At 48.8% G+C, this 17,583-nt stretch overlaps 1 protein-coding gene across 6 annotated transcripts in view; it reads left to right on the top strand.

Moving 5' to 3' along the window:
* The window catches only part of SRGAP3 (SLIT-ROBO Rho GTPase activating protein 3), a 246,116-nt gene that overhangs the window by 188,360 nt on the left and 40,173 nt on the right, over positions 1-17,583 (top strand). For 3 of the 6 annotated variants that reach the window (XR_008392305.1, XM_037134658.2, XM_037134660.2), the window contains exons 11-14: positions 4,465-4,492; positions 9,414-9,516; positions 14,484-14,544; positions 16,244-16,321. Coding sequence is in view for 5 of the 6 variants with exons in the window: in XM_037134658.2 (XP_036990553.2) it covers positions 4,465-4,492; positions 9,414-9,516; positions 14,484-14,544; positions 16,244-16,321 (270 nt within the window). In the remaining variant the exon portion in view is untranslated. Of the gene's footprint in view, positions 1-4,464; positions 4,493-6,922; positions 7,010-9,413; positions 9,517-13,385; positions 13,417-14,483; positions 14,545-16,243; positions 16,322-17,583 lie in introns of those variants that run through there. The other 3 variants (XM_037134661.2, XM_037134659.2, XM_053668957.1) reach the window with 3 other exon arrangements.

The raw sequence follows: 17,583 nt of genomic DNA, 5'->3' as shown, positions 1-17,583 counted from the left end.
GCAATGACACTCAAATCCTCTCTGCCCTTCAAAACTCACTGAGCTTATTCCTGCCCCAGGGCCTTTGCATATACTGTTCCCCCTGCCTGGAATGCCCTTATCTCAGATCTTTGTATGGACAGCTCCTTGTCCTTCGGTTGTCAGCACAGATATCACATACCCAGTGAGACTCTCCTTGCTTCCCAGCCTCCAGGAATCACCACCTCTGGCCCACAATTCTGTTTGACTTTCTTCATATCACTCATCATCATGTGAAATCATCCTTTGTATTATTTGTTCACTTGCTTACGGTCTTTGGTCATGCCTCCCCCAACCACTCAACAGTATGGTATCTTAAACCAGAGTAGGGACTTCCTTGCTTATTTTGTCCATCACTTTATTTCCAGTGCCTAGAACAGCATCTGGCTCATAGTCAGCCCTCAGTTAATGGTCACTGAATGAGTGTTGAATAGAAAGGTCACCAGAATATGAACTAGGATCTAAGGTCAAGGATGGTTTACAGCAAATGCTGGTGGCCCTGGAACCTGGAGTGAGGCTTGGCTCTGAGGGGAGGGGCCTGCTTGGAGCACATTAGCCCCGCCCCCAGATATATTGCATTCTGTTTACAGAGGGCTGTTGGCGAAGGATGTGCTCCAAGGAAAGGAAAGGAAAGGAAAGGAAAGGGAAGGGAAGGGAAGGGAAGGGAAGGGAAGGGAAGGGAAGGGAAGGGAAGGGAAGGGAAGGGAAGGGAAGGGAAGGGAAGGGAAGGGAAGGGAAGGGAAGGGAAGGGAAGGGAAGGGAAGGGAAGGAAGGAAGGGAAGGGAAGGGAAGGGAAGGGAAGGGAAGGGAAGGGAAGGGAAGGGAAGGGAAGGGAAGGGAAGGGAAGGGAAGGGAAGGGAAGGGAAGGAAACATGGGGTGCAGGAAATAGGGAGCCAGCACGAGAGAGATGAAGGGAATTTCCAGGGTGATGATGCCAGTAGATCCCTAGATGACAGCTGGAAGCTGCCCCAGAGCGTGCCCAGGACTTGGGGGCAGGAAAAGCGTTACAAAATGAGAGTTGTGCTGGGGCCGGGGCTGTTTGCTATTCGCAGCATGTCCTTGCCCTTCACTGGATCACTCTCTTCCCCTTGGGGGTGCGCAGCCCTGTGGCTGTGCTCTGGTCACGTAAGACCTCCCCAACACTGTCCACTCAGCAAACTGTCCACTGGGCCTCCGGATCTGCAGCTCCTTGGCGTTTGTGAGCCCCATGCTTTACAGGAAACGGTGAGAACTTAAACCATTTCCCAGCCCCAAGGCACTTATAATCTAGCTGGGAGACAACTCATGAATTCATAAACAGTTAAATAACCATAGCGTGGCCACTCGGAAAGACTGGGTGAATTTCCAAATGAGCGGCACACACTCTGAGGGCTGTGAGTCAGGGGGGAAGGGATCACCCTGGGTCCAGAAGAGCTGGAAAGGCTTCAAGGAAGATTAATAACTAGGGCTTAGAGGAATAACCAGGGCTTTAAAACTAATACCAATGGAACATTTTCAATCAACTTTGTTGGCATGTAACTTGTATACAATAAGATGCACCCATTTTATGTGTAGAAATCAGTTTTGATGAACATATGCACCCAGGTAGAACCACTCACATCAAACTATAGGACATCCCACCCCTCCAGAAGTTCCCTTGTGCCCATCTGCAGTCAGTCCCTGCATCCTCCACCCCACGCAACCACTGCCCTAATTTCTGTCACCGCAGATCAGTTTGGCGTGTGCCAGCTGGTGGGAGCTGCGGAACTCTGGGGGGTGATGGACATGCTCTGTGTCCTGATCTGGGTGGTGGTTACAGCAGGGCCTGCATTTTTGTCTACATTCATTGACCTGGGGGGAGGGGAGGGAAGAGTGAGTTGCGGTAGCCTTTTCTTCATTTCCTCCCACCCCTCGACATTCTGTGTGACCTGACGTTGCAGTATGGGGCCCGGTGACGGGAGCCATTGAGGAGTGTGGGTAACCAGAGAGAAACACAGCAGCAAGGATGGAGCCAAAGAGGAGACAGAAAGTCCTAGAGAGGAGGTTGTGAGGGGGCATCACTCCGACCAGCGGAAAAGATAAAGACAGATTGGTGTTTGTGGTCATGGGGCTGGGGGCTGGTTCTTACATGGTGTTTTTCATGCGTGTGCCATGTGAGTTGGTGGCTACTGATATTTTTGAAACTGGACGTGCTGGATTTAGAAACTAGATGTTCTCTGAAAAAATCAGATCCCAGATGAGAAAGCACCTCTCTCCCGCTCGCCCATGAGTGCCCTCAGAGGTGCCTTTCATTACTGCCCTGGCCTGAGTGGCCTTAATGAAGTGATGGTAGTAACTTTGGTTGGCGTAGCTCCTGACCCATTTGGTCTCCACTACACCTTGCTCTGCGATGGGATTCACCAGTCTTTCTTCTCAGTTTTGAGCTGAATAGCAACAACAACAACAAAAAAACTGCAGGGAAGTGTGGCTTCAGGAGTGTGAGGACGGCGGAGGGAAGGGCCGTCTGGAAGACCCACTGAGGCCGTTTCCCAGGGAGCCAGCAGTGGAGACGCCGCTGTGTTTCTTTTGATACCTGGGACATGGAAGTTTTAGTCATTTGTTTGTTTTAAACTAATTTTAGACTTACAGAAAAGTTGCAAAGGTAGTTCAGAGTTCCTGTGTACTCCATGTCCAATTCCCGTTATTAACGTCTTCCAATAGTATGGTGTATTTGTCACAGTTAATGAATGTTGGTGTATTAGTGTTAACTAAAGTTAATAAACTACAGAATTACTGAAAAAACTGAAGTTGAGACCAAATCTTTGTCGTTGTTGTTGTTCATTGCATGATAGATCCAGATTCTTAGGGCACTGGGTAAAAGGAGAGAATTTTCAACCAGGAGAATTTGCACCGACTTAGATTGATAAAGTTCTTGCCCATTGGGCAAAGGGAGGCATGGAGTCAGCAGGCCAAAAGGAGCTCAGAATTTTGGCTGATTCATTCTTTTGCATGTCAGATGGTTCACAGTTACCTGAGCACATGGACCTACACCCTGTAGAAAGCTCTGCTAAGAGTGGGCGAGGGTAGGGTCCCACCTGCGGTGGTGGTCTTCTTATTTCATCTGAGACCTGTTCTGTATGTGGGGAACAATCGGGAAATTGTGAGAACAGGTGAGAAGCATGGGGCCAAGTAGAATACTTGGACTGAAAAGTTACAAGTTGTTTTTTTTTTTTAAATTAAATAAAGTATCATGTCAAATGCCTCAATTTCTCTCAAGTACTCTTTTGCCAGCTTGGCTGAAAAAAAAAACATTAATTAGAGAAAACACAACATCTTTTGGACCACCTTCACTTAGAAGTGAATTTTTGAATATATTGATCCCAGTACCCAAGCAAAACAGGCTCAATTGGCATTCCTTGTTATAAATTCTATTACTGCCACATCTTCGGAACAGGAGCATCTACCGTTACATACCTTGGCTGTGGCCATGTTGTTTTATTGGCCAGAGAATTCTTAGTTTATGATCTCTGAGTCTTAGCTCTGTGACCTCTTCATTGCTCTGGGCAGTCTGTAAGCCCTGGGGCTTACACCAAAGATACAGGTGGTTTTTCAATTTACTGAAGCTCCTCACGAATGAATGGATGTGCATTGCCCATGAAAGGGATGGGACACAACCTTTTCAGGCCAAGATTTCACAGCCCATCACAGGGCTCTGTGTCAGCCAGGACCAGCCAGGCTGACCTTCTAGAAAATGACTGAGCCACCAACTACAAAATATTTCTTTTTAATCTCAACAGGTCTCCGAAGGTAAAGGACGGAATATTTTTTATTTCTTATACTTGTTAGAAGTTGAGACAACAGATGCCAGAAGATGTTGGTGATGGGCTCTTGAGGGCTGGGATGTGGTCTGACGTTGAGGAGAGGGTGTGAGCATCCTTGCGGTGGGAAGCCTGCTGTGAGGGTGTGCTGACTGTAGCACCCCAGCCTTTGGTGCCTGTCTCCCACTGCTTCCCTCCCTGCCCGGTCTGTCCATTCATCTGTGCATCCATCTACCCAAAAGCACAGACACTGTACTTGGCCAAGACTGAGGGTACAATGTGTACAAGAATCACCTGGAGTGCTTGTTAAAATGTAGATTCCTGGGTTCTTATCTCAGACATGCTAATTTAGGAGGCCCATGGAAGAGCCCAGAAATCTGCATTTTTAGCAAAGGTCCCTAGTGATTCTGACACAGTCAAGAGGCTGTAATCTGAGAATCACTGAAGAAATGTATGTGGACAATAAAAATAAAATGTATGTGGACGTAGCCCTATGAATAGAAGGTACTTTGGGTTTGATAAAAGGCAGTTGTTTCTAACAGACCACAACTCATGCATGATTTGGTTTTTCACTTTACAAATAATTAAGACTAGTTGGTTTTTGTTTTTAGAAAAAGGTGTTCTCTGGTTAAAAAACAACTAAACATCAACATATACTTTTCTTTCCAGGGGAGAGAGCAGAATGTGGCACAACCAGGTAAGAGCTGGGCATCTTGTTTTCTCTCACCTGTTGCCCTGAGGTGGGGAGTGGCAGGAGGTGGGAGGAGCAGGAGAGGAGCAGAAGGTGGAAGGCAGACACTGCTGAGAGCTCAGATGGCCGGGGCAGCTCTTGGAGTGGGCCAGCTCTTCACCACTGTTGCAAGGGAGTGATGTTTTTACCGCTGCTCTGTTGGGCTGTGGATGGGGAGGGGGCTGTGGGTCAGTGGGTATCTCCCCACCTGGAGTGCACTGTCCATCAGGTGGGATGGCAATACATTGCAGTGGCTGAGGACAACCAGTAGAGGCCAGAGGCTGAGGGGTAGCTGTTGACCTGTCTTCCCATCTGTTACATGGCTGCAGAGCAAACTGCCCAGCTGAGGTGCGGGGCCCAGCCTAGGGTCCCCGTTTGCTAAGGCTTTGGATTTGGCTGGAATTGCACATATCTGGGCACATGCATGTGCATACCCACGTAAGCGTGCGCAGACGCCCCTAATGCCCGCGCCCTGGCTTTGGACCTCACTTGCACCTGGATGGGGAGCCCCTTGTTGGGAAAATAACAAACGGGCAACTTGTGCTTTCTCTCCAGCTTGCTCAGTGTTACCCTTTGTGCCTTCCCCTGAGCAGACCAGAGCCAGTGAACACTTTCCACTTGGCAGCTGGAGCTGATGTTTCAGCAACTGGACCCTTCCTCCACTTTCACAGAGTGCAGACCCACAGCCCTGTCATTGCCCAGGTCGTCCCTTAGAGCCTGTTTCTTTCCAAGTTCCCAGCAGTAGCTATCCTGCTGCCCTACACGGTTTCAGCCATGACCCCGGCCGGGGCCTGCACTGGTCCAGATAGATGTCTTTTGCCTCATTCCGGGCCTGGCGACCTGATGACATCCTTTCTCCACAAATTCTTCCCCATGACCCAGAATCCTGAAAAGCTGTCATACTTGGCAAGAGGGAAGATGAACCCTCAACTCTCTGCTCATCTGGAAGGGAGTTGGCTGGGAAGAGCCTTGGAAGACCCTAGGGTTTTCAATTTGCCAGGTCCAGGATGGCGGAGGCTGGGGGCTCTCCAGAAGCTCAGCCGGTGCAGCTGTTCCCCTGGCCCCGCAAGTCTAGGAACATCAGGATAATTCACAGTGCCCGGCGAGAAGCTGTGGCACAGGGGCAACAGATACACATGGTCACTTTCTAAGAACCTTTTTACAAACAAACAATTTACTTATTTATTTATTTATTCTGGCAAGAGGATGTTATCCTAGTCCTCAAACAACAGAAGCCACATTTTACACCCTAATTTGCAAATGGTGAAACAGATGGGGGATGAATTGAGCTGTCCCTCACGCCCTCTGAATTCCTAGAATTTATGTGGGAGAAGATTGTTCCAGCAGGTTGCAGGAGAGAGCTGTAATCAATCCTTGGCCAGGTCCCAGGGTCTACCTCAGAAAAGTTGAGGGTTCTTTTGTTGTTGTTGTTGTTGTTGTTTGTTTGTTTGTTTTTAAATAAAGTCCCCTGAGATGTTGTCTCCCACACCTGGGGCCTGGGAAGTCAAAGCCAGGATTGCCAGACCTCCCACTTACACGCAGTGCACTAAACTGAATGCCCAGTCATCTGCAACTTTGTTAGTAAACTAAAAGCTTCCCTTTACTTCCACGATTTCTTTTAACATGTCATACAATGAATTGTCCACTTGGTAATGGTTTTTAAGTTAATCTGAAAGGCCCTGGGTGAGATGTTTCTATACTGTGCCTCTCTGTATCTTCCACATTTCCTGTCCAAGGTCAGTGTCGTTGTGGATGATCATTTGTGCAGATCTTCTCAGCCAAGTCGCTGCCATCCTGTGTAGATGGACCAGTTTGTGCACATGGGCTATGACATGTGATGTTTTTCTCACACTTAGGACCTTACCTTCTAACAGCCCAAATTGATAATAACCCTGTAATTTAGGCTGAGTAGACACAACAATGCACTGGAAAAGTGTATGGTAAATGTCAAAGCCAGATGAAAACGTAAGGCTTGATTATGGTTATGCAAACTTAAGACTAGCTTTCCTAACCCAGGTTGATTTGTCCCTGTGGTCTAGATTAGAGAAGAAATCACTGGAGATTTCTGTCCAAACAAATGCAACCCAACACACACCCACACACAGCCTTCCAGAGCCTGACCACCACTGAACTACAATATTGCTGCCATTTGGATGTCGACACCCATGTGTATTGGGTTTTCTAGGGAACAATCTAATAACTGTCCTTCAGTCACAGAGTAATTCCGAGGCCAAATCCTGTGTTGCCGACATTTGTTTATTTTCATCTTGGTTGAAAGGCAGAAAGGGGACATTGGTCTCTGGTTTCTCTTTCTTCCTCTCTGTGGCTTTCTCTGTTCCTGTTTTCCCTGCCTCTCTCTCTCTTTCTTTCTTTCCTTTTTGCTCTGCAACTGAGCAGCAGAAGAGATGGAAGGCTTAGGCTGCCCCACTTTCCTTGGCTGAGCTGCCCCCCTGCTCCCCACTTTGTGCCCCACCCAGCATTTCAGTAAGTCGGTATCTATTTGGTGTCATGCGAAGTTGGGATAGCTACGTTTCCTTGTCAGAGATTCCAGGCAGCGCACAGAGCACCGCACAAAGAGAGAAACCCCAGTGCCATTCTAACAGCCTTTTGTTTTCTGGATTGGGTAGAAGAAGTGGGGAAAAGTATCCTATTTTCCCTTTATTCCATTTTGTAAGCTTGGAAGAAAAAAATCCTTAGGACTTATTTTCAGGAAATCCAGCAGCTGAGCACCAGGACTTTTAGTCCTTGGTATCCAACACCCGTGTGACTTCTGCTCCTGTTGGCCATGGCGTTTAATACATAATTTAATGCTACTGCTGGACTTAATGTCACAGCTAGATGTGCTGTGGCAAAGTCAGTTCCCCACTTTACACTCACACTTGAACCTGGAGTAGAAAGAGCTGAGCTCCATTCATTCCGATGACCCTGGGCAAGTGTCTTAAGCTCTGATCAGCTCATTTGTCTTATGTGTAAAGTTGGTCTAATAATTCTTGCCTAACTCCCAGGGTTGTTGTGAGGGTGTCATACCATGTGAGATAAGGAGCTGATCTGAAAATGTTAAGAAACAGAACCCCAAACACTGTGAGGACGAGGTAGCAACGTTGCTATCTTTAAGTTATTCCTGATTATAAGACTTGAAACCTGTGGCCTTGTGTCACGTTTTTTGGCAATTTCTTTTAGCATTTGGAAATTCAAGAGCAGATTTATTGTGAGAAATGCCAGCCCCATACACCCACATCCTCAAAAAAAATAAGTAACTTACAAAAAAAGAAATGACATGGACTTAGCTAACCGAATTGACAAAAGATCCAAGATGGGCTTGAAATATTCTTGCCTGTTGTTTCATTTCAAATTTTTGGTCTGTGCTGTTATTTTGGTTCCAATGTTTGGGTGGCATGATATTTGGATTCCACTGTGTCTTTGCCCATGCATGTCCCGGAGCTAGCAGCATTTGCTCAACACTCAAACGCCGAGGAGAAGCTGGTTAGAGCTTCCAGGATGGCTGGGCTCTCGAGGAGACGCGCACAGGCCAGTGAACAGAGGCAGCACGGCTCTCATTCACCTTGATTGGCTCCAAAACCCATAAGACTTCTTGCACATTTACAGAACTCAGTCGAGACCTGGGGACCAGGTCTTCGCTCGTCATGTACGGACATTATTTGTGCCTGGCTGGGCCCCCATGTACTGCTTCCCAAATTGTGAACCAAGCCATTTGAAAATGAATGGCTTCTTTTGGTGAGGGGCCTTCCTCCTAACCTCAGAGCCCTTTGCCCTGGAAGGCTGGCAGCACTGAGCCAGGCCAACTTGGGTGGTGAAAGATGAGCAAATAAGCCAACACAGGCCTATGCATGGCGAGCAACTCTGGAAACTGGTCCAGTGCTTGTGGCTGTTTCATTGTCCTGGGGAAATGCGGTGCGGTTTCCCCTCCCTGTGGCCAAGAGTGGAGCACAGGGAATGGAGATCCTAAAGCAAAGCAAGACACTTTCAACCTGACCCCATGGGTCCTCCACTGGCAAGGGTTAATGAGGGGGCTGAGTCTTTGGCTGGAAATGGAGCAGTGCCCTAAGGCTCTGTGGCCCGCTCAGTGGGAAAAATTTTGGATTTGCAGCCAAAGTGGCCTGAGTTTCAGGCATGGCTCTGCCAGTTCCCCTTTCTAGGTCTCAGCTTTTGCCTCTTTAAAATGAGGCCACACACACAGGACTGAGCTCTGATGTTAAATGTAATGGATCAGAAAGTACTTTAATCAAAGTGTACTTGACTAAAGAACAGGATATAGTTGTCATCCTGGGTCACCCCAGGACCCCAAAGAACCTGCAGCCTCCCTCCTGGCGTCAGTTTCTTTATCTCTAAAATGAGAATAGTAATTGCCTGGCTCTCAGATCAATGACATAAAGATTAGTTAAGTGCATTTAAAATGCCAAGAGGCCTTATTAGGAAGATCAGTGCCCTGATGGGAGTTGACACTTGGTGATAAATTTAAGCCAAAACAATGAAAATTAACCCTTCCAATCATCTTTGGAAGTCTCTTGCTTTCTCGGGCTACAGATTACATCCGTCTCCCCTGATTCCCCCTCCATCTGGTCAGCTTTGCAGGATGGCAGCCTTTGTGTGGAGGGCCAGTGGTTTCCTGGACACGTACTGTGTCCCCGCTATGATTTAGAATGCATTCGCATTAAGGGAGTGTTGCTGCTATCTAACATTGTGGGTGAAGTGAGAGCCCCAAACATCCGAAGGCCTTCAGATGGAGCATTGGACAGCCGTGTGCTGGGGGTTCAGGGGCTCCCGTTTGCATTTTGTGTTCTCCCATCGTGGGTTTTAAGAGCGTCTTTCCCAGTTGTATGTTTACATTGGTTGCTTTCTTGATTTCTTTTGTTCCATTTTCCCCTAGGCCCCCCTGTCTTCCCCCTAAACCACAGAAAATGAGGAGACCTAGGCCTCTCTCAGTGTGTAGCCATAAACTATTTAACGGCTGTATGGAAACGTTCATTAAGGTACTTGCTGGGGAGCCACAGAGTCCGCGAATGCGCCCAATGTAATGGCAGCCTTTTTCCGCCTCCTCCCTTTGGCCAGCAGCCCTGCCCCTACCTGTTGGAACTTTCCATCTGTGCCCTTGGCCAGGCCCTACTGCAAATGAGTTCCTCCCTGCAGCCTGCGCTTAGCTTTGGTGAGGGCTTCTAATCAGAGCTGCCGCTGTCTTTGACCAGTTGATCCTAAGTGCCTTCCTGTGATTCTCGGGGGTAAGATCATGAAGACACCCAGTGAAGTCTGAGTGGGGCTGAGATGCCAGCCCTGCCTTGCTGCTTCAGGAACTGTGGCCCTCACTAGCCAAAGGGGCAGCCTGAGAAACTTCCTACCTCCCTTCACACCCACATCTTCCAGGAGGAGTTTGGTTGGAAGGAACACAAAGAAAATCCCTGTAGGCAACAGTGTGATTTATTTTTTTATTTTTTAGTTAAGAATATGCCAGCAAAGGAAACAAAGTTTTTATGGCAGGACACCCTCCTACCTAGTTTTGCTTCGTGTTAGGTGGTTTGGGAGGAGGGAGAAAAGCCGAGACAGTGCCTATAGAATTTTCGTTTAACCTTTTACACCTTAAAAACAAAAGCATTCCAGCTAGGTGTTTTCTTGCTTCTTGAATGCAGAGGGTACAGGATCAAGCCATCCCAGATGGACTGGCACAGGCGAATGCAGATGGTGATGGAGTCGGAAAGGGCAGGCTGGGGAGTGACTGAGGAAGGAGGGCTGCATTCTTAACATCAGTCAGCGGGAGTGGGAGAGAAGGCCCCTGTCAGGGCTCCCCACCGTCCAACAAAGATGCTTCCCGCGGAAAGGAAGACTGGTGTCACCTGGGGGAAATAAAGGCTCTTGGGCTGTGCTGCCAGTTTTGGAGCAGTGTGGGCTCCCTGCTCTGCCTCTCTCCTCCGTCCTCAGGGTACACACAGGACTTGCAGAGGGGTGGGAGCGGGCAGTGCACCCGGATCTCAGGCCTGTTTCTGCCCGTGGCTGAGTTCGGGGGAAAGGACAGTGGGGCACAAGTTGAGACTGCCCAAGTGGGGGACAGTGAGGGCTGCTTCGGGTTACCTCGGAGGAGTGAGGCGCGGAGGGTCCCAAAGGGTGGGGCGCTGCTGGGCGAATCAGGAAAGAGGCGCCATGCAGAGGTGTCCTTGAGTGAGCACTTCTCCGTCTCATAAGCCACAGGAGGATGAGGCTGTGTCAAAGGGTCCTTCTTTCTCCAGCCTTCCTCCTCTTGCTGCCAAGACTTCATCCTGGACCTTGGAAAAGCCACTCTCCATAACTGAGCAGGGAGGCTTTTGAACTGAAAGGCGCCTGAACTGAAAGGCACGTAAGCTGTCCTCCCCGACCTCAAGGAGCTTAGGGTGTCAGTGAGGAGGATTTCAACACAGAAAGCGGGAAGTGTGAGGTGATTCAGACGAGCGCTTGGGGAATTATCCCCAAGGAAACATGGTGTGTGTGAGTTTGAAGAAGGAGAGCGATGAGCACTGGGGTGAGGCAGGGGCAGGGAGGGTGGTGCTGCAGGGAAAGTAGAAATAAAGCAGAGAGGAGTAGGGCAGAGTCGTCCCTCAAAGGAGGAAGAAAATGAAGGCTCAAAGGTAGGATGCCCTCTCTACTTTGCTCAGGTCTTTGGCAATGGGTGATCAGTGAGAACACGAGGAAGGGGCTAACTCTTACCTGACAGGATTGAAAAATCAGGTGTTCTAATGGAACAGTCTCTTAGCAGACAGCTCCTACATAACGTGTAGACTGTCTACTCATCCGACTTCATTCCTCCCAACAAACACTAGGGAACTTCTGCGAGCATAGGACAGTTTGCCCCTTGGAAGTAGTCACCGTGGGCAGCTGCATTCTCATTCCACATTCACACTGTAGCCGTTGCTTCATTGGCCAGTCTTCCTCCTTTAGAGCCTGTAGCATGGCCTTTGTCAGCGGTGTCAAATTTTGTGTTAGAATGAGCACCCTGGTCCTTCAAAGCTCAGCTTTGCAGAGCACTGGAGGTGCAGAAAGGCGAGAGGTGCATGCTAGATGGGCTGGTGGACCGGCTCTGAAATGAGCCCGCGGTGAGGGACACCCCAGAGCACCGGGCCATGGCTCGTTGTTGGGATAAGTACACAGCCTCCTCAGGGGACTGTGTGACTGAAAATGAAAGAGATATGTTAGTTAAACGAGTGTGTTTCTGTGAGTCACACTGGACTTAGGCCACACACCTTCCGTGCAGTTCAGCAAACTTCTGCGCACCTGCTGTGAGCTAGGCCGTATGTAGACAAGCTTGCGTGCAGTGTGGTCTTACTCTCAAGGATTATTAACTTCCAGAAAATGAAAAGGCAGTGTGGTATGGTCAGTTCTTCAACCTCTGTGAACAGAATTTTATTTTCTCTTATGGTTCACAAGCTATCTGGAAGAACAGTCTGCACAGACTTAGAACCCCCCGCTTGGAAATGCAAAACCTGTGAAGGTTTCCTAATAAAATCACATCACTGAGACTCCATGATTCGAGGAACAAGGAAGCATCCCCAAGTGAAGAAGGACAGATGAATGTGTTGGAGTTATGTAATAGATTTCCAGGGCCCTACATGAATTGACCCTCTTCAAAATCCTTGACTTTCTTCCCCTCTCAGGTAGAAACCCAATTTTTATTATAAATTTTGAAGCCTAGGCAGTCTGCCCCTGGGGCGGAGGGGGAGTCCTCACCTCGTCCCTATAAAATGAGAATGGTAATTACCTCCCTGTTGAGTGTGTGCTGCTGTCAGCACCAGTGAGCCGAGAGACAGGTTTCTAGGGCACTGCCCCGCACCTAGTGAGCTCTGTGGAAGTGTTAGCTGCTACCGTTGCCATTCGCTGTTGGGAGATTGTTCACAGAGCCCCATCGGTCCAGGCTGCTTGCGCAGTCCTAGGATGCAGATAGGTTTTGCTGACACCTGATAGTTCCAGTTTTCGAGATGCCAGCGACTGGACAGATGACACCACCTAGAAGGTGCACGTCCTCCAGCTTCCCAGTTCGGCCTCCTCAGACGCCTGGCAGAGACGCCTTCCCTGTGCAGGAAGAAAGAACAGACAGTGCTCCCCTGGAAGCAGGCGGCTTCAGCGACGTCAGTGAAAGCAAAGGCAGTGTCCCAAAGGGGTTCTCAGTCTCTACTGCCCTTCCTCCCCGAGGCCTTTCTCAACTTCCAGTTCCCTGAGGGGTTCTCAGCGCTGGCCTGTGGACCCAGGGTGGGAAGGAGAGAAAAGCCCAGTGGAGACACAGGAGAAAGTCCCCAGGCTGTTCGGTAGGAAAGCCTGGGAAGCTGTTTGGAATTTGGAATCAGGCGGAATCCTGCTGGGTCCTATCCAGATAAACACGATCTTAGTAAAATTAGCTTTTCACCAAGAGTGAGGTTTCCGGAGCTGGATTCAAGGGACAGTGTTGCAGTGGATACAGGAAGGTGTGTGTCTCTCCTTTCTGTGGGTAGCTGGGCTCACTTCAAGGGGCCTTAGGTGGGCTCCTGCCCACTGGTGAGTGGAGATCCCCTGTGTTGAGGAGAAGCCCCTGTGTGATGAGGCAAATGTTCAGCGCACACCGCTCCTGCACTTTGATGAGGGCTCAGAAAGGCCCCCACGCCAGCCGGCGTCCAAGGCAGCCGCACGGGAAGGCTGGCTAGGGCAGGGTCCAGACCCCCCACGAGGCCCTGGGTCTGGGGAACCCCTCCCCAGCAGGCTGGCCTGCAGTCTCCCCAGGACCCTTGCTGGCTGCCATTGCATTTTGGCGTTCACGGACTCTGAAGGATCTGCTGCTCTAACTGATCTTACTCCTGCATAATCTTTTCTTTTTTTCCTGCTCTGCTGCCTGTTTATTTTTTGTTGTCAGAGGAAGAAGAAATGCTCGAACCAGGAACCAGGTATTTACTAGAAAGGTCCGTTAGCCCCGTTCAGCTGGATGAACCCTGTCTTTAGTAGTGACTTCTAGAACAGGGCCCACCTTGCCTGTTGCCTGTGGGTCGGTTTTATTATTGTCTCCCTGGCCATAGTTAATCAAGGGAGGATTCACAGGTGGGGTGTGGAGGAGCCACGAAAGCACCCAAATGCCCTTTACGAAAGCAGTTGCGTGCGCGCCTTATTGTTTCCTTGCCTGCTGAGGAGCCTAGTAATTTAGTGTGACCCCTTTTCAAGAAAGTTTTAAGAATAATTTATGTTCTTTAGGGATCTAACATAGCAGGAAGGCCAAAAAGAATATTATCCCTTGCCCAGCCCTCGTTGGCCATGGGCCAGCCTAGGAAGATGTCGCTGGAAACACAGGCACACCCCAGATGCCTGGTCTCGGAACGGCATCTTGTTCAGCCTGTTTGACTAAGGCTGGCCACTGTGGTCAAGGGCTGACGTAAGCTGTTCCTAGAACCCTTTTTTATAACATGTTTACTGTTTAGCAAAGTACCTGGATACTTAGGGTGTAACATACTGAACAGAACTGGTCTTCCCTTCCCAGAGCTCAGAAAGACCCATGGGGTCAGCCTTGCTTCTCCCGTAGGATGCTCTTCTTAATTCTGGCATCAGGTTCTGCCATCCTGGGAGGAGGCTTCAATCCCACTTTTCTGCCCCTGAGCGCTGGGAGAATAGGGTTGAGTGAGGCAACGTGGAGCAGGAGGCAGACTTCACCCCTCCACGCAGTGGGTCCCCTCTCCTTCCCAGCCGCCCATCAAGCCTCCTGAACCCCGATTCTCTCCCAGCTAAGTAAGAAGACAGAGCATTTCTTTAAAGTTATCATGGCTATGCCTTTTTTTCTGCACATAACTGAAGACTTTGTATTTTAACTATTTGTAGAAACTTTAAGATTAGCAGTTCCTTGCTTGTTTTCCTACTAATCTGATGGTACTAATATTCTGGCTTGAGTTTATAATCTGTGTTTGCAATGTCTGTTTCCCCATGGTGGTTGCCAAGCCCAATAAAACCCACAATTTTTTTTCTTAAGGATTCGGGACAAGCTATACCACTTGTAGTTGAGAGCTGCATCCGATACATCAATTTATATGGTAAGCTGGATTGTGGGGCAGTGTTTTCAGCTCTCTCCAGAACAGGTGCCAGGCTGTGCTCATAGGGAATGAGATTCCAACTCATCTGGAGGACTTCCTGTCACTGCTGCTCTTCTGAATGCTACCTTTTGAGCCTTCGGGGAAGGAGAGCAGTGGTGAGAAGACTCAGGAACCAGGAAAGTCGAGGAGCAGGAAGGGCATGTACGGGGGCACCATTTGAGCACCTTTCTCACTCCCACCCAACCCCAGAGCTCTGCTTTGAGCCCTGAATACAGTTGGCCAATCAGTTAATGCTGCAAGTTTGTAGTAAGCTCCATGAAGGAAATGTAGTGGCTGGGATTTGCTAGCCATGTTATCCCCAGCACTTAATTTGTACTTCCATCAACTCATGTATTCATTCCTCCAGAGGTATTTTTTCAGAGTGCATAGCAGGCACTGTTTGGATGGTGGGAATATATAGGCTTGTATAAGATACTACTAAGGTGCCAGCCATAGGTAGCTTACATTACCAATTGGAAAGGCAAGGAAATAAAAAAGCGGAGAAATAATAATACAATGTCAGGTATTGATATTGCCAAAAACCAATGAAGAGGGAATAGAGAGTGGCTGGAAGGGCCAGGGCTGGTTGGTGAAGGAGAGACCTCTCCAAGGGGGTGGTTAAGACTCTAGGGCCCTTTAAGACTCTAGTGAGTAGAGGGAGCCAGCCATGCAGCCCAGGTGCATGTTATTTTGGTTCCAATGTTATTGGAAGTGCAATAGGCCTCATATGGGACCAAGGCCAGCGCAAGTGGACAAGAATGGGCCAGTGACACAGTGCAGAAGGTCAGTATTGGTTAATGGAAGAAATAAGCATTTACTGAGCACATGAGATGTACAAACCAAACTTTGATGAAAGCCTGCCTTTTAAGAGTAAACACTTCACTAAATTATAATGTGAAGAGTTGCTTTCTATAGGAAAAGCCAAATCCCAGGGCAAGGATCAGAGTTTCCCCCACTCCTGCCCATTTCAGAGAAGGGAGGCCCTTCAACTCCCTCAGTCCTATAGGATGCTGATATGTCGTTACTGTTAGGCCAGGTGTCAGGGTCTCCTTTGTTCTGGCCTTGTAAAAATTTAAGAAAATGAGATCATTTCTCTTTAATAATTAAATCTCTCCTAAATTCCTCAATCCCAGGTCAGCGTGTTCTTTAGATGCTAGCTTTTCTTGAAGGGAGAAAATTCCTGTGTCAGGGGAGAGAAGGGTAAGGCAGTGGGATTGATCCTGCTCGTCCAAAACCTCCGTGGCCATTCCTCTCAGATGGCATTTATACTCTCAGGCGAAGGTCCTCGGGGCCAGTGCAGCTGGTAAACTCGGTAGCAGCGTGCACCGACCAGTCGTTTGCCTGGGCCGACATTGGTTAAATTGGAAGTTATCCACAGATCCAGTCTTGATATAAACTTCTTACGGCCTTTTCCTCCAAGTCCAGAGAAGAGACACAGACATATGAGGTTGGACATGTCTGAGTATTTTGGTCAGCCATAGTTTATTGCAAAGGCCATTTTGGGCTTCCTGCCAGGAAGACCTTCATTGAGAATGACTGTCTGATAAAGGATGGTGAGAGAAAGAGACAAGCAATGGGATGAGTCATCAAGTTCCCACTGGCCGGATGAGCTCAAGGCCTCATAGCATTTTTTTCTTTCTTTCTTTTTTTTTCCCTCTAGGACTCCAGCAGCAAGGGATCTTTAGAGTGCCAGGATCTCAGGTTGAAGTCAATGACATCAAAAATTCCTTTGAGAGAGGTAGGTGCAGAGTGACTGTCTCAAGCTTGTGGCCAGAGGGACCCAGGGTGGTACTAGCATGTGCCTTAGAGCCAGTGGTGTGCGGGCTCCTATCGACATCTTTCCAACTTTGCCTTCAGCGACTTCACCTTGGTAGCTTGAAATCAGCCATGGTGGGAGTATTTACATTGCAGGAATTGGCAAATGCTGAGACCTTTTGTTTTTCTCTTTTCCCTCCAATGAGCTAGCTGTTAAACACTGACCAGCACACATGGGTGACTCTGGCAGGCTGTGCGGTGTTTGCTGGGATAGAGGGCCTTGTGAAGCCCTCTGGACTGATTATGTGAGTCTGCAAAGGCTGCCGTGTTTTAGAAAAGTTGGAAGAGTACTGATAACATTGAGTGGCTTCCAGAATATCCTAATTCCTAATTTTCTATGTAGTGCTTTTGGCAAAGCTGTACACTGGGAGGAGGAGACCATGCCCTCTTTCTGCCCCCAGTGAGGTCACCTAGTTCTCACTTTGACTGACCAAGGGTAGAGAAGCTCATTAGAAACGAAGTGACTACTAGAATAGGAGCACAAGCGGCTTATTTGGTACAGCCTCCCTTGGCCTCAGAGTCCCTGATGGGGACAGACAGATGGCCAGTGACAGTGTTCATGCAGAGTAAGGACTCCCTGGTCTTCATACACCTCTGCCCTTTTATACTAAGTGCTTATCTTGCATTCAAAAGGGTATCTTTGTCTCCAGTTTACCAGCATTTTGGAAGGATAACATCTCCACAGTCTACTCCTTTTAACTCTCATTTATTACTTTTTTCTCTGAATGATTTTGATACTAAGTTTGGTCTGAGGACCCCAATCCCAAACCCACTTCCCTGAAGTAGATCACGTCTCAGTTCACAAAGAACTTTTTCAGCCATTGTTCTAACAACTTTGGGAAGTCTATGGTTTGTCCCTACTGGCTGTGCTCTGAACAGGGGGTTCCAGCTCTAGAATTCCCCCCACTTATTATGGGGCTTCTCCTGAAAGGGCTGCCTCCTCTGCACACTTGCCCCCCTCCCTAACCTCCCAGTTCCATCCTGAGGTCTAACTCAGGGTGGAGGAAGCAGTCTGTCAGCCCCAGGTGGTCACCACCAGAGCCCCTAGCACAGACCTCTGAGGTCCTAGGCACTCTGACTTGGAGCCAGGTGGAGAGAGAGGGTTTGAGTGGATGGGGCACTCAGTGGCCTCCTAGAGCCCAGGGCAGTTTAGGTTCTGGAATGCATTCCAGAATCTTGGGCCCT

The sequence above is a fragment of the Artibeus jamaicensis genome, unplaced genomic scaffold (genome assembly GCF_021234435.1).
Source record: "Artibeus jamaicensis isolate MK-2021 breed Jamaican fruit bat unplaced genomic scaffold, CSHL_Jam_final contig_519, whole genome shotgun sequence".
In the NCBI taxonomy this organism is placed as follows: domain Eukaryota; kingdom Metazoa; phylum Chordata; class Mammalia; order Chiroptera; family Phyllostomidae; genus Artibeus; species Artibeus jamaicensis.
This window is presented reverse-complemented; position numbering and strand designations above follow the sequence as displayed.